Here is a 17,263-nt window from a genome sequence, read left to right on the forward strand (position 1 = left end):
GTGGCAACTCTGAAGTTACGAGATGAAAACTTACAGGAATGTTGTACTATTTTCAATTTCATGTTCCATACTATCATTACTTAAGTTTGTAATATATTCAACATAAAATAAAAGATTTTTTTAGATAGACAATAACTGGTTTATTTTTTTCAAAAAAAAATTACAAATGTACAAAAATATAAGTCACAATTATAACCATGATTAAGACAGCAAAGTGACAACATCACGTACAAATAACAATATTACTTCATCACTAGATTTTATTCTCAATCTTATAGTTTTACAAACTAAATTAGCTTTTAGAAACTTTTACATAATTAGAAGCGCAAGTTTATCTTCTCATGAAATATAAACGTACTTTCACTATGTGAAAAATAAGACTTAGTGATCATCAATTTCATATGAACGTAACAAAACATTCAGTAACAATTTACGGAAGACTTCGTTTCAACGAAGCTAAAGTACAATAAATACAGAACTACTAAACGTTAACATGGAAGCGCTAATTGCTTTGTTTCAAAATCATCGTCTGCTACAAATATAAAAGTCATCAGGAACTAATGAAAATCCATTTGTAATCATTATGTGACACACCACTAGGCAATAAAATTTCATATTGGTTACTTAGTTTCTGGAACTTCAAACTGATTCTTAACATTTCTTTTCTTTATAGGTGAGGCATAATGAACCACAATGCAACTTGATCTGTGAACGGTCGGCAATTAAAGTTCTATAAATCTGAGGATCACTCAGCTACACAAAAGGAAGTGCTTATTGTTACCTGTGTGGTGCGTCTAGGTTCACGCGTTCAAATGCATAGAGTGACGTATTATTGTTCGACTACATCGATCTGCACAAAACGATTGAAAGTCTACGAATTAATACAAGTTGATACGATATAAGTGCCACTCTGTCATCAGTCTATATATATATATATAAATCCAGAGTTGACCATTTTACACGAACTCTATTCAACCTCATGCTAGCCAATCGTAATGGAACTGTTGCAAAGTTAGTGAGATTAAACCGCGACAGCCAACAACGGAAGTTTCCAGGAGATGGTCTTAAGATATTTTTTCTGGGAGTTTTTACTTATTAATGTTCCATAATAAAACTGTCCGTCATTTTTCTTCACCTTAACAAGCAATTAAAAACAACTGACTACATTAAAAAAAGAAACATTTCCACATATGAAAATAATAAAAGAAATCTATTTCCCATTTCTTACCCTTATATTTTATTATCTATTTTCCAGTCCAAAAATACAAATATAACGGCAGGATTTCTTATGAATCGTGTTCATTGAACATATAAGAGAAAATTCTAAAAAGAAAAATCGAAAAGCCGGAACATGAAGTGACAGCCATATTTACACATAAACACTTCAAAAAACAATTTAAGCTAGGCATCCTTTGTGTATTTGAAATGTAATTTATTTAAAAAGCAGAGAAACATTGAAAATAAGTGTCTAAAGCCATAAAACTATGAAACTGGCAATATTAAATTTTATTCAGTATTTTAAAACTCGCATTAGACAATTAAGCTTCGTAGTAACAGATGTATATTTTAGAGATAGGCGAAACTGGTTTCTAGAAAAACTGACAGCTTTTCCTCCGAAACTGATTCAGTTTTTCACCGAAATTGGTTTGATAGAAAACCGAAACTGCTTTTGATAGAAAGCAGAACCGTTTTTTCTAAAAACCAAGAAACCCGTGTTTGTGGCCACTACTACTATATTTACATCGATAGAAGTCACAGTAATAAGCACCTGTTACCTTGAATGACCTAGTTAGTAAGTGTCTCGTTGGATGGTTTGATAGTCGATTGGCTGTTGAGGCGTCGCTAATTCCCAGATTCTAAAACTACCACCGTGAAATATTGAAGCCATTGATGCATAAGATTTTAGTCTATTCTGTTGCTGCCACATACTGGAGAAAGTTTCCTGCGAAGAGACATCTCCAGATTTGTAAAGAAATTCCATCACCAAACGTTAGCGTTGGAAGATTACCATCCTTTATGCTTTACTTACAGAGGGTAGGAATACAGAAAGTTGTCCCCTGTATATCCGGCCATTTTTGATTCGGTGCTGCCACCTGGCGTATCATGCTGAAGCTATGGGTTTGCTAGTGGGAGCAGTGTTGTGTCCCACCTTGTAGGTGCGTGAGTGTTATCAAATGGCGCCAAAAATCAACGGCATTGGGAGGGTTATGTAATAGTCCTTTCCCATGCTAAGTTTTCGTACGTACGCATTGTGAAACTGTCGGGAGCATGGGTTAACTCTCGAAGTGACTACTGCGAAAGCTATTGTGGCCCGTTACACACAACAGGCTCCCCTTACGAAACATTCACTCAAGAGAAAACCACCAGGAGAAGGGGCGCACGTAGTGCTAAGGAGATCCGTCAATTAGTGTGCTAAGAAAATCCCCCCACGAAACGTGATATGAGCCACAGATTTCATTTCACACCGTCAACTGCGAAGAAAACAATTCGCAAGCGCCCCAGGTTAAAGTGTGTGTGGAAGGCCCGTGTATACCACCTGCTATCGTGTCACATTCCAAACGTAAGACGAACTGTAGGAAACTGTATGAAAAGTACTTGGTGGGTTCTAAACGGAAGAAAGTTGTCACAATGGATGAATCATATGTCCATCTCACTGCTGGTGGTCACATTCGGGCGATTACATACCGTGATATTGACGGCAAGGAGCGCAGCAACTTTGTTCGTCAGTGCAGGGAAAGTTCCCCTCGTGGCATCATGGTTGTTACGGGATTTGGATATGAGGGTAAGCTGATGATACCCAAGGTGGACAAAAACGTGAAAGTGAATACAAAATACTTGCAAGAGTCCATTCTGACCCCTATTTACCGAAAAGACATCCCACAATTGTATCGAATGGACGCGAACCAGATGATCCATATGAACAAGGCTTCGAGTAATGCCGCCAGAAAATCACAATGTTTTTATTACAAAATGGCAAAAGAATTACGAATTTGTGTCATTCTGTTTGAAGACATTCCTGTGAAAAGCCTAGATGTCACTCCAATGTATTTTGTGCATCTGCACTGTTGAAACGACGTCTCGGAAAGCTTGCAGGAAGAAGTGGGACCGAATTCCCATGTCCGACCTGTGCCGGAGCTTGCTGCAATGGAAACTGCAATGCTGTGTGATAGTCCACAATGCTGGGGGTCCAATAGTACATGAACGGTGGTGGTGGCGCGGTATCTCTTAATGTGAGTTCCCATCAAAAATGGTTGGATACAAAGCGAACAAACTTCTGTAAATATTTCACATCGACTTTAAGATAGAAGACTGAAGCTCCTTACCCCAATTTTCATTATGAAAGTGTTTCACTGATAAAGTAACAATGAATTGCGCGTTACTTTATGACCAATTTTTTCACTCTCTCAATAGCTCGAAAATCTTAGCAGTAAATCCGCCTGAAAATGTTCAGAAGTTTAAGTTCCATTCAACATCGTAATATCAAATTATAACAAATAATATAACGAATAAAATTATTCTCGTTGGAAATTCTATATCAATTCTCTGTAGTTAGTTCAAAAGTGAATTCCATTATGAACTTCACTTTCATAGATAACTTCGTAATAAAGTGACCAAAAGGAAAAAAAAAAAATAATAAAACAGGTCTTTAATGTCCAACAATGCACTTCGCCCTAAAGGGAGACGCATGGGCAATGATAGTAAATTATTATGAAGAAATTGGTGGAATAATAATGCGTGAGCAAATAAGGGAAACTCGAGAAAACCGACGCACACGATGCTGTTCACTTCAAACTCTTTGGGTTGAGATCGAACTTGGGAATCCTAATATCAGAAGTGAGCACTCTATCAATGAGCCACCGTGCCTCTCTTACAGACAAAAGAAACGAATGTTATACGTCGACTTAAAGATAGAAGGCTGAAGTTCCTTAATCACCGACTTTTATTGTCAGAAGTTCCCTACCACCAATTTTTATTGTCAAAGTGTTACACATAAAATTTTAAAAAGTATGTCGAACTTTCTATACTTCCTCTACAACTTCAAAATTTTAAAATAAACAAATTCATGAGTTCAAGTTTCGTTGAACATCGTACTATTCGAATTCTAACAAAAATATCACGAATAAATTATTGACGTTGGAAGTTCTTGTAGTTACGTTCAGAAGTGGATTCCATTATGAACTATATTTTCATAGATTACTTCGGTATGAATTGGTCAAATAAAGTAAAGTGACCGATGTGTGTATATTGTCTTCATTATAAATCACTCTTTTCATGTTACACGATATTGCACTGAAAACAAGTCATACATTATGAAGTCACTGGGATATCCCCTTTTCAACGTGACTAGCTAAACTGTTATATATAATTAGTTAATAAATATTGTCAACTACGCCGCTTGAAGAAATGTCTAATAAATTCACACAAAAGACATTCACTAACGATACTCTGAAAACCTACACTGGAAACCTCAAGTAGTGTTCATTAGTGTAGTTAATATACATAAGTATCACATCTGTAATAAATTCCCAACTCAATGCCCTCTTTTTTTACCAACGCGGTGCGACCCAAAACTCTTGACTAATAAAACACACAAATTCTGATATGGATATAATTTATCTTAGTTTTTATTCTTTAAAATGCATTTATCCTTAATCGATTACTTGCTTGCACATTCCCCAACATCTTCATGGTCTATACAAAAGAAGTTCGTGGGATGTTGCGAACTTCCTTTGTCATTCAAAGTATTGAGACAACTTGTTTTCGAAAGTTACTAGGCGTCCCATCTAACGGCTGACATCAGAATTACGTAGTTCTGTTTCATGTAACACGTGACTATGTTTCAACCGTTTCCGTTCATTATCCTATGAACACGGAACTGGTTTGCGAGTGAAGTTTTCGCTTTGTTATCACCGTCCTGGATGAATAGAAAATAGCAATTAAATTTTGTGTTAAAGTGAACAAAAGTACAGTGGAAAGTTCACTTTGGATCAACTAGTGCAGAGAGTTCGAAGAATGAGAACGCTTAAGTTTGAAGCGTGGGAGTGGTTTCTTCTTCACGATCACGCAGCATCTCATAATGCAGCTATTATAAAAAGGATTCTGGCGAAAGAGCATATTTCTACTCTCCACAACCACCTTACTCGCCATACCTTGCTCCTACCGATTACTTTCTCTTCTCGAAATTAAAATTTGTCTTAAAAGGACGCTATTTTCAATCAGTGAAAGACATTCAGAGCATCGTAACAAAAAAGTTTCACAACATTCCAAACATTGTGTTTTACAAGCCATACGGAAGTTGGAAAAATATACAAATAAGTGCGCCGATCAACAACAAATATATTTTGAAGAATTGAAATAAATTTTGTCCATATCAGAATTTATCTGTGTTTTACTTACAGTTGTGTCAAGACTTCGCAACTTGCATATCTTGACAATGCTGACAGCGGTAAGCAAAAATTCAACGTTTGATATGATTTTTTTTGAATAAATCCATAACAAAATACTGAAATACAAGATGATTATCCTTCTGAGTTTTACTTCGCTAATAAATATAACGTTATTTCCTTGTATCTTAAGATTAGGTGAATTGTGTCTCAAGATTAGGTAGTTATTAAATAGTATCTGTAGTATCTGTTAATTTCATCGGTAAATTCTTTAAAAGATTACAACACTGGGCAAAAAATTTTTAAAGAAGTTAAACGCTTACTGAAACTATTTAATAACTAATTCACCTAGTCTGTAGATACAAAGTAATAACATTCAATATGTTCCTATAGAACCCGTTAATACTGTAAATAGCTAATAAGTATGAGAAAAAGCGGAAAGGCTATTACTCACCGCAAAAAATATGTAGCAGAATTTCCTTCTACGTACAACATGTAACGCTTTCGGAAGCTGCTAGTTCCTTCATCAGCCTGTGGTAGACTTCAAAAAGGATTTAAAAAAAAAAGAAGGATGCTTAAAAAATTTCTATCGGGTGGCGTCTATCGGATGAAATGTCAGTGTAATAAAATGTATATAGGCCAAACAAGAAGGAACATTTGTACTAGAATAACTGAGCACGTTCGTACCTCGAAATCTCGTAATCCGCAACAGTTAGCCGGTCTAGCAACGCACCTTAAAGATTATAACCATCATATCATGGAGTCATGTTTGATTGAAAAAGCAAAAACAGCAACGGAATGAAAAATTAAAGAATCATATTATATTCACAAAGAAAGGCCCTCACTTAACCTGGATAGAGGAAAAATAAATATTATTTGGAGTAATCTTTTCAGTACATACTTTCACCATTTGGAAAGCAAGAACAGAAAACAGTGAACAGGAGTAAACAATGTCAGTGAGTTTCCATTCCTGTGAGTTTTAATGTTTGACAATAGATTTGGTTTTTTACATATCCTAACTTTTTAACCATTTTTAAACCATCCTTCATGTTTTTTTATTATCCTTTTTGAAGTCTACCACAAGCTGATGAAGGAAGTAGCAGCTTCCGAAAGCGCTACCTGTTGCACGTAGAAGGAACTTCTCCTACATATTTTTTGCGGTGAGTAATAGCATTTCCGCTTTTTCTCATTGAATATAATCACCGCTCGCAATAGTGTGATAGCTAATAAATAGTTTATCATCAAGAAATATTTATTCCTTCCAAGTCATCCGCTTCATCTCTCAGAGTCTCTGCTTTTTCCATAAGAAGGACCTGGAAGAAATTATTTGAAATTATGTTATTAAAATACTATTTCCATAAATAAATATCACATAATGATATATATTTAACATTGTGAATTAAAGAATAGTTTAAGAAGCAAAAAATGGCAGAAGTGAAATACAACAAACGCAAGGTAAGAAACCTTATTGTAAGAATCATTTTAATTTAAATTAAGTAAAGTTCTCCCTATGTAGGGGTAGATAGAGCTTTGCTAAAATAAATTATAGTCTGGGATCGTCTCCAACTACTGGTTTTATTACAAAAATCCTCTATAAACAGTATTCTACAAGAATAGTACAATAATGTAATTTCTCTATGGTAGAGAAAGGCCCAAGCAGCATAGGACGGGACCTCCACAGAGCTCCGCAGCAAGCTAGGTGGAGTGGATTAGGAAACCCAATGCTCCGAAGCAAACAGAGAGGGAGTTAAAAAACACAGAACTCCGAAGCAAGCTAAGCGGGAAGAAGGAAAGCCCAGAGCTTCGAAGCAAACTAGAGGCTTGGATTAGGTATCTCTTAGAGCTCCGAGCAAGCTAAAGGAGGGATTAATCAGCCGAGACTGATAGCTGGCCATGGAATCCTGTAGGCGCTCCAGTGTGGCGGTGGCGCTGCTGTTCTCTCCATCGTCTACAATCGTAGTTTTCCAGAGTAATGTGCACATGGTGGTTGTTTATAAATAGGAACACGTGTAAAATGTTTGTAAACACAAGCACGTGGTACATTACAATATTCAATTCGATTTCATTAGTTGGAATCAGAAAGTGACAAAAATAACTAAAATCAATTAATAACTAATTTCCATGATATACAAGGGAATCATATTATTTACAATCTACTTGATGTATCTTTGCCAGTAGATATCAAAGCTTTTATCACGTAAATACACATACTAGAGTACGACAAGCTCTAAACATATTTTAACATTTGTTATCGATAGATATTTCATAACTTTTTCAAGAGAGTGAATTTTGACTGGCCTTATTACGTTTAACTTATCCGGCAACCAGTCTCCCACATCAGTGGTAGCAAATTAATCTCCATTAAAAAAAAAAAAAAAAAGCAAGAACTCTTGGAAATCAGTCTTTTCTTTCTTGCCCGGTTAGCCTTCCGTTTTATTACTGGGTTTCCCTTCCGTGTAATCAACAACTAATTTTCTACACACTTTCTAATTTATTTGAACTTAAATTATAATTGAATACCAGGTGAAATAAAACACCGTGTGTGTGGGTTTCCTCGGGGTTCTCCACTTTCCTCCCACTTTTTTCATTCCACCATTTCATTTATTTCTCATCATCACCGTCTCCTTTAGCCTAGCCGGCATAACCGTGGGACGTAAAACTCAAAGATTTCATTTCATTTCAGGTGAAATACGTACTGTGTAAAAACATGGAGCTGAAAATTAAGCGGAGTTTTTTACGCTTAAAATTCAATTCGTTTTAAACCACCTCCAAATCATTTTTCAAAATAAAGCTAGCGCATGATAACGCTCAATTAAATTGGATGCGCTTACATACGTTTGTTCACTTGTAACTTAATAATAATTAAAACTTTAACATTTTGCCAATGCAAGTTTCGAATAACTTCAGATATTATTTTAATATTCATGTAATTGTTACTTTGTGCAATATTGTATTCTCTAAAAGGAGGGAAATCGATGAAGAATATGGAAATGCACTTTCTATAACAGGAAAGAAACTCAATCGAAAAAGTATAAAAAGCTTCTCTGGGCCAGCCATCCTGAATGCGGTTTTCCTGGGCTTTCCTCATTCACACTAGGCAAATGCCGGGATAGTACTTAACATACCGGTCCCAGGCCGTTTCTTTCCTTCCCCAATCATTTCTTTCTTCCCTTTCCCCGGATAGTGTGCTCGCCGAGGGACGTTATCCCTCATACGTGACGGGCTGACATGGCCACAGATGCCGAAAGTCCAGAAATCTAAATCCTAAACAGGAAAGAAAGGTTATAAGCTGAAATTAACGATAAGTGTATCAGGTAAGATTACAAGTTTTATACAAAATATTTAAGCATACCTTGGCTGCCATTATTATTTGTTGCGCCGTCTTTCTTGGCATATGATCTATAGTTTGTACTAGTGTTTGTACATCTGCTTTGGCTACATCCTGAAGAGTTTTAAATCCTGCATTGTACAACTGTCTTGCTCTTGCCTGGCAATGGAAAGAAAGAAAAAGAAGGTAGGTTAATTCTAATATCCGTTACTGTTAAAAACAACTGACGGTTCCAATTAAGAAAGTAAATACTGAAGCATAACTAATGAAATACCCTACTGACTTACAATAATATAAATGTAAATTATACCGTAAATTCGAAGAACATAAATTCGCGGAAACATATTTTGTATTTCATAGTAAATAAACCATCTCATTCCTCTATAAAAAAAACTGTGAAATCAACTATTATGGTTCTTATTAAATATATGATTTGAACAGAGAAAAAAGGAAAGAGAAAATTAATATACAGACAAAACGGGATACGGACGTAGCTACATAACGAATTTCAGAAGAATAAGTTGAGAAAATCTTGGAAATCCTAGTTAGCCTTATCTTCTGATAAAATTAAAATTCTAGTTCCTTATTTTAACCATACCTATCGCTAGTAAAGTCTTGCAATGCAACTTCTTAGTCCCTTAAACTTACAATCTCGTCAATTCTGGTGAAACCAGCACTATGTTAATCGAAGATTTGAATCTTAGTAACGAACGTAATTGTTGTTTAATAGAGAAGTTCTTATTCATTTCTCTTTGTTGAACTGCAAGAATATTAAAGACACAAACAATGTTGGAATATTATATTATAATAGTAACTATATTTTAGAGGATTTACCCTTTTAACAGCTGGCAATTCCATTAATGACAGTAACTCAGCTGTACAACAATACGACAGGCGTTGAGAAAACTTAACCATTATATCTTGAAAAGCCCAAAACTCATCAAGTTCCTTAAAAAAACAAACAAAAAATAAACAGTTTTACATTGACAGCTAAATATGACATAAGACACATATTTCAAAAAAGTGTCATAAAACATAGGATGCAGTAAAATAACATCGAATTTCAAAAGTGATTTTCACACATAAAATGATGAAAAACAATTTTAACAAATATAGGTGGAAAACCGTCTTCTTTCAAAGCTATAAGTTACCAAAAGACGAAAAATCGATTTTTAAGACGTCCTATTTTGAAGACTCAGAGCGGCTTAAAAAATTATATGCAAAATTTAAACAGAAACTCGTTAATGAATTATTATGTATTTCATTAATGAATATTACTCATGCCTGGGTCCGGAAATTTAATTTTATAAACCTACTTTGGAGGGCCATTAGAAAAGAGTGACACAAGTAAAATTCACATATCTTAATAGCATTCAAAAGACACAAAATCTGTGAATGGTTTCGAGGCTTTTCTCGCCTCTTGGTCAGCGCATCTAAAGAAAATTGGTTGCTACATAAAATGCATGATGCACGAAATTCTCTGGGCAGGAAATTTGGAAGAGAGACAAATATTACTTGTAGAAATTTATCTAATCACTTTAGAATTTGTTTCAAGAAAACTTCTTTTATATATTTACTCTGTCTGTCGATCCGAGAGACAAAAAAATACCAAAAACTACCTGATGAATCACTATCAAGTATGGCTGCGATATAAAGAGTCAAAAGTTAGGAACTGACTTTCATTGATAGAGATGATATTCAAACGGGAAGTAGTAGAAATATACCAATTCCGGTTTAAACGATTGAACACTGGAGACACGATTTTTTGGTGACACGCGAAAACGCGAAATGTATCAGTTTTGTGTGAAAATGTTGTATACCTAAAAAATTTATTTTTTCACTATTTGTTGGGCCATATAACGTTCGCGATTAAACGCGAAATTCTGTCGAATTAGCGAAATTTGCAACAAGTCTCTATATTCCAAATTTCCGCAAAAGTGACAATTTTTACGATTTATTCATTATTAGTACCATTACAGGGTGTCTACAAGTTTTGAGAAACCAAATTTCTTGACCTTTTCTTGACTTTTCTTGAGATTTTACGAATTTTCTTGGCAAGCTACTATAGTATTTTAGTCTTTTTTTTTTTTTTTTAAATCCCCTACCAATGGCTGGTTAAGATGAAAGCTAAAGGTATTTTATACTTTTGTCTTAGCAACTTGTAATTAATAAAGACTGCACACCTAATTTGCAGCGTTCATTTCAACTTACATAACACTTTCAAGTGACAACCTCAGTTTTGAAATACCCCTGGTGAAACTACTCATCAATTCATTTGCTGTACCACAACAAGGAAATTCTGATGTCCAATACCTACTTGACGCTGTGTTTGATTGTCCCAAACCTAATAATAAGATCCATCTGACATCTTTGAGCTACTTTATTTAAGCTCTCATCGTAACAACATACAAAACTTTTTGCACCTTGTGCATCTTATTACAATTATGTTATGGAACGTAAGTGCAAAACAAGTCTGTTGTATTACCACTACTTTTGCTCGAAAAATGGCTCATTACTTTATATAGAGCCCACAAAATCTCAACTTTTGTGACATCAACCTTTATAAGAAAATTGTTTAGTGTATTATGAGACGTATGTTCATATGTTCATGAACAATGTCTTGAGACGTTCTTCCAAACTAAGAAGGTAAGATTGCAGATGGTACATTCACAGTTTGTTGTACAAAGGAACTGAAGCACATGAAAATGATGTAGAGGCAGTTTGCTTCACGGGTGGAACTGACAAACAAGGAGTTTGTTGCACTGCTAGAGTTGATTCAGAACCATTTTGCACTAGTGGAACTGGAGCAACATAAGTTCAGCTGAGACTGTTTACCACTAATGAGAGCACCAACGAGTTTTGAGTGTCGTTTTCTTTTTTCATGGGTCCTTACAGATTCTGAACCACTGTATGTTACATCAAATTTAGTCTTATACACATTGCAAAAGCTTTGAATTCAGGAGCGTCATTTCAGACTTCGCTTGAGGGGGGCAAGATCCACCGACGTAAGACTTTCACGTTTCGTACTAGTATATTAGTAGAAAATCAATTAAAGTATATGTATTCCTCAAACTCTTGGGGGGGGAGGACAATTACTTCTCCCTGCTCCCGCTAAATGACGCCCCTGTTTGAATTTGTCAGCCTCCACTGATCGCAGCCAAAATTTCCAGTCTGGATATATATCATCACTCGGATATAAAACACAAATTCTTGACCTACCGTGCCATTTCTTGACATTCTTGACCTAGTGTTCAATTTCTTTACTTTCTTGACTTTCTTGATCTGCAGACACCCTGCATTATTTGCCAATTACTAGCAACGTGATTCCCATTTTTGAGAAAATAGACCACCATCAATTTTTGAAATTATACATGCAGTTACAAAATGAGCTTCAAACGGTATCTACTGGTGAAATGAATAATGTGGAAGGAGTATTGTGGGGTATGTTAAATGCAGGGGTAAAAGTGGATCTTAAAAGGTAGGGGGACGGATGATGACAAGCCATCCTCCGTGCCTATCTCTGCCCATTGTATTTTTTTAGGAAGTGGAGGTACGTCATAGATATTTTGTGGAAATGGAGGAACGGCGTCCTCCCGTGCCCCCCTCACTTTTACCCCTGGTTAGATGAGCATTCAGAAATCGCTGGAAAGTGTCTCCTGCTAATGTACATATCAGTTTCGAATGTTGATGTGGAGAGGGCTCTCTCTTCTTACAATGATATACCGAAAAAAAGAACAAATTTAACACCAGAAAACACTGAAACAATGCTTACGTGATATTTGCATAAGTAAATTGTGAACACTAAACTTATTTTTTTCTATTAATGTTCTCTATTTTTTTTTTTTTTCTTTACGTAATACTTTTATTCAATGAGGATTCTTAGTGTTATTTTTTAAAAACTCAAATATTGTTTAATGTAGTCATGCATGAGTTTATGTCATGATGATTGATGAGTGGAAATTAAGGTGAAATAAAATGTAACTAATTGTAATTGCCAGGGAAAATAGTGTTCTTACATTGAATTTTTATTCACCGATTTTATCCCGCTTTACGCATATTTTTATAACGAAATTAACAATTCTTATTTGCCACATAATCGTGTCTCTATTGCTCACTATAGAGCAAAAACGGTAATATAAAGTGAGAAGCGCTTTCTTGCAATCGATTAAGGGTCCCAAGAATACGTTTTGTCTCTATTTTTAACTTCTTACTACAAACGGAAGTGATATAAATCCACTATAACTTCTGGTTTCATTATCGATCTACATAAAGCAAAAACAATAAGAGATAGTGAGAAGCTTTTTTTTTTTTTTAATCGATACAGCATTTTAATAATAGATACCTTCTCTCTTAATCCTGTATTCAAACCAGAAGTAGCAGAAATGAACCGTTTGAATATTGATCAGTATGGGATAGAAATGATAATAGATAGCGAGTAGTAGTTTTCTGCGATCAATTTAGTGTGCCAAGAATATTTTCCATCTGTACTCTAAACTTTCTCCTAAAACCAGTAGTACTGGAAATCTACTACCACTTGCGGTTACAATATTAACCGAGAAAATATCACGCCATACAAATTAAACTCCTCTACGTGGTGGTGTACGCTTGTTATTCAACGGAATGGACAAGCAGATAATTTCATACATTACACATTTTATGTAGCAACAAATTTTCCTTAAATGTGCTAAGGAAGAAGCGAAAAATGCCTCGAAAGTATCACCACATTCTCCTTCATGTTTATAAATCTTCTTTAAATATTAAGTGAGCTGAAGATGGAATGTTATTCAACGCAATGGACAAGCAGATAATTTTATACATCACACATTTTATGTAGCAACAAGTTTTCCTTAAATGTGCTAAGGAAGAAGCGAAAAATGCCTCGAAAGTATCACAATATTGCGAGCGGTGATGATATTTAGTGCCTATTCGTATGTGTTTAATTTTTGACAGAAGATTTGTGTTTTACATTTCTTAATCCTTTTAACTACTTTTTTTGCCTTTCCACATTCTCCTTCATGTTTATAAATCTTCTTTAAATATTAAGTGAGCTGAAGATGGAAGAAGGTCCTTCCGAAAGTGCTTCTTACATGTAGAAGAAAACTGCTAGTTTTTGCGGTGAATATTAGCCTTCTTGCTTGTTTCAAAAATACTAAATGTCTCGAAAGTGTTCGCTTTTTCCCCCCCTTTTGAATGTCATAAAGGTGTGAGAATTTAACTTACTGTTAATAGATATGCATTGTAGTAAGTAGTACTGTTAATAGATATGCATTGTAGTCAATTAGTAAGTTTAACATAGCTTGAACAGAGAAGTTACCTCACAAAAATGAAGAACAGAAGATGAGAAAGACGCGGCAGATGCTAGTAGACTCTGAACAATTCCTCGATGGACCTGAAACTTCTCTGCCACCTCCCACACGGTGTTTTGATTCCATAAATCATACAGCATTAAGGTTAAGTAGAAACGTTGAACAATTCCTTTCGAAACATTCTGCGTAAAGAAAGAAAACGATACGATAAAAAAATAATAATAAAACAATACATAGTAATTAAAAATTCCAAATTGGTTACAAGAGTTATTCCATTTTATGTCAATGGAATTTATGAAATCACATATAAACGTAAAGAAAAACAGACATGATAAAAAAAAACATCAGGATTACAGAACATATCCACGATACATATTATTCCATTTCTTTTTCAGGTCTTTCTAAACACATATATACCAGTAAACTCCACATTAAACAGGTGGATGTTTTACAAGATCTAAATTACAAATAGGTGAAATAGAAACATCAATAGGGGGTCAGAGGAAGATTAGGTTAAGAATGGCGGAGAGGCGTCACTTCTGTCGCAAAGGAACAAATATTAACCACATTGCCAACGAATTGACAGTACAAAATTGATTTCTTAAATGAATTCCACATGACATACACATTCTGTCCGTTCCAAACATAAAGTTTACAACTGATTAAAGAATAACTTGTTTGTTCCTGCACTACAATATAACGAAGCACACTTTGCGTTTATTATTATTATTATTCATTTTGCATTATTACTAATAATAGTGTTTACAGTAGACACTGGATGTTTGAATATATCACTCTTATATATCAAATTTCCATCGTAAGTTAAATGTTATTTTCGGTAATAAAATTAATTAACTTATATCTAATAACTATGGTCAAAGACATGTATACGAAAAAAGACACAAAATTGACAATCTAATAGTAACTGATACTATAACACAAGCAGCAAAATTAAACAATACTTTTTTTTAAATAAAAAAAATTAATTCTTTAATGAAAAAGTTTTCTTAGCACTCAAATAACTCTTTATTAAATATTTTAGAGGAATGTATACCCTGTCCTGAGACGGCAACTCAAGGCTACCGTACTGCAGAATGGTAGAATATTTCAGAAACTGCAGATAATTTCGTTGTGATACCTGTTTTTTTTTTTTTTTTTTTTTTTTTCCTACTGTTTCTTCGTGGCTCACAGCAGTTTAGCAAACCCGCCAATATTTTGCATTTCCTCTTTACCCCAACTCCCTTCCTCTTCACTCAAACGACCTGTTACGTGCTACAGTCAGTGTTACGTGTCCAACTTGTTTCTGCGGTGACATCATTAGAATCGAGAGTGTGTATATATATATTGGATTAGTGTGATGGAAATGTCTGCTTGACGTGTGTCATTTTCAAAGGATACAAAACGCCATCACTTAGCCAACAACTGAATTATATAACGAAAGAAATTCGAACTTTGTTATGCGAAGAAGTTCTCAACCGCACATTGCACTCCCCGGTCATCAGACAAGTTCTTTCCAGCCAAGAAGTGATTGAGATGGTGAAAGAGGAGATTGTCGGTAGAAGAGACCTCAGGAGAAAGGGTTTCATACTGCAACTAATGAAAAGTCTGCGCCATCAAGTGAGTGTGTATTGTCATGCATCATGATTGCTGGATACATGTGCACATTTTGCAGAACATTTCACGGAGTAGTGATCCGCTGTGAGGTTTCGCCTCGATGAGGAAAAACATAATGGATCCCTCCTATCATAGACCACCATATTAGAAAAAACATGTTCTGCGGATGGTTTTGGAAATGATCCTGTACGTTGATCACAATTCAACTCTTCTTTTGAATGTTTACGATTTTTGTATAATAGTGAAGTGACAATCTGATACAGACAACCTTTCCGGCTATTGCGTATACTAAGAGAATTGAACAAATCCAGATGGCAATTCCTATCAGGCGGTGCCAAAATGAGTTCAACTTTTCACCTTATCGATTGTGCCAAGCGGCTGAACGACAGTGGTATGGTACATCTCTAACTCTTCCACAATTGTACAGATACTTTACCGAAGGTCTGCTTCAAAGGTGTTCCCGTGGACCTCATCACGAAATGTTTATCGCTTTCTACGGAACTCACACTTTGACAATACGTCATCTGCATGAAATTTCGTAAACCATCAACGTATGGTTCGTGCATTCGAACTTTTGGCCTAAATTCATTGTTGATGTTTTTCGCAACTATGTGCAGAATATCACAGTTTGAACTTGTACAGAAAAAATCACTCAAAAATTGAGATTCTTCATTGTGCATTTTCACGCGATCTTGTTTAACAACACACTATTTCCAGACTGACTGGGTACTCCAGCCTATTTTGTGAGCCAGAATTTGAAACGTCGTACGCTTAGTTTCTACAAAGGATGGTTGGATGGTTTCTCTCCTAACGCAAAACCGGACATTTTAATTGCAACAACCTATATAATATAAAGAGAAATGAAAATGTTAGCCTAACATCCCGTGATTATGCCCCGAAGTATACAAGAAAAAATGAAAATTTTCAGTTTTATGTCCCACGATTGTTTGTTAGCCTAAGAGAGACGATGATAAAACAAGTGAATGATTATGGAAAAAATGGTGGAATGAGAATGTGGGAGGAAACAGGAGTAACCCGAGAAAACTCACGGCATATGCAATATGATTTAGCAACACGCATAAATGCAAGTGAATAATTATGAAAGAATTGATGGAATTAAGATAGTAAGAGGGAACGGGAGAAGTCCAAGAAAATCCACGAACGAAGTTTGTTCACGACAAACTTTCACAGCAGAAGATTGACCTAAGGATGGTTTGCACCAGAGATGAGCACTTTATTACTGAGTCGCAGTGTCCCTACGTCTTGTCTGTGAATACTATAAATAGAAAGACTTAATTACTTGAACCTGTAGACTTTGTACAAACAATCTAAGTTACATATTATGCATTTACATACAAGATTAATAGACCTACTTACTTTTACGTTTCTTCCTGAGACAATTTGTACCATGCATCCTTCGGAAATTCCGAGTACTTGTGCTGTATGCTTATCTTTGCTTTTCAATTCCAAATACTACAAAGAAAAGTCAGGAAAAAATTATGTTAATTTTACACGTTTCCATCGCGAACAATCTATTAAGCAACTCAAATCAACAATGCAACTACTGCGAAACAATTATAAAAAGAAAATAAGCTATATTGCGTCTAATTGAATAACCGTTTCAAGTAAAT

The 17,263-nt window shown here is 35.1% G+C and overlaps 1 protein-coding gene across 2 annotated transcripts in view; it reads right to left on the bottom strand.

Annotated features, from left to right (window-relative positions):
* Positions 1 to 6,168: 6,168 nt before the first annotated feature.
* Positions 6,169 to 17,263, bottom strand: part of mus301 (mutagen-sensitive 301) — a 75,983-nt gene continuing 64,888 nt past the window's right edge. For both annotated transcript variants that reach the window (XM_081738023.1, XM_081738024.1), the window contains 5 exons: positions 17,010 to 17,105; positions 14,027 to 14,200; positions 9,547 to 9,660; positions 8,737 to 8,871; positions 6,169 to 6,697 (listed from right to left, as the gene is read on the bottom strand). In XM_081738023.1, coding sequence (XP_081594149.1) covers positions 6,626 to 6,697; positions 8,737 to 8,871; positions 9,547 to 9,660; positions 14,027 to 14,200; positions 17,010 to 17,105 — 591 coding nt within the window. In that variant the 3' untranslated portion in view covers positions 6,169 to 6,625. The remainder of the gene's footprint in view (positions 6,698 to 8,736; positions 8,872 to 9,546; positions 9,661 to 14,026; positions 14,201 to 17,009; positions 17,106 to 17,263) is intronic.

This window comes from Thermobia domestica, chromosome 14 (genome assembly GCF_964235325.1).
Source record: "Thermobia domestica chromosome 14, izTheDome1.hap1.1, whole genome shotgun sequence".
NCBI lineage: Eukaryota > Metazoa > Arthropoda > Insecta > Zygentoma > Lepismatidae > Thermobia > Thermobia domestica.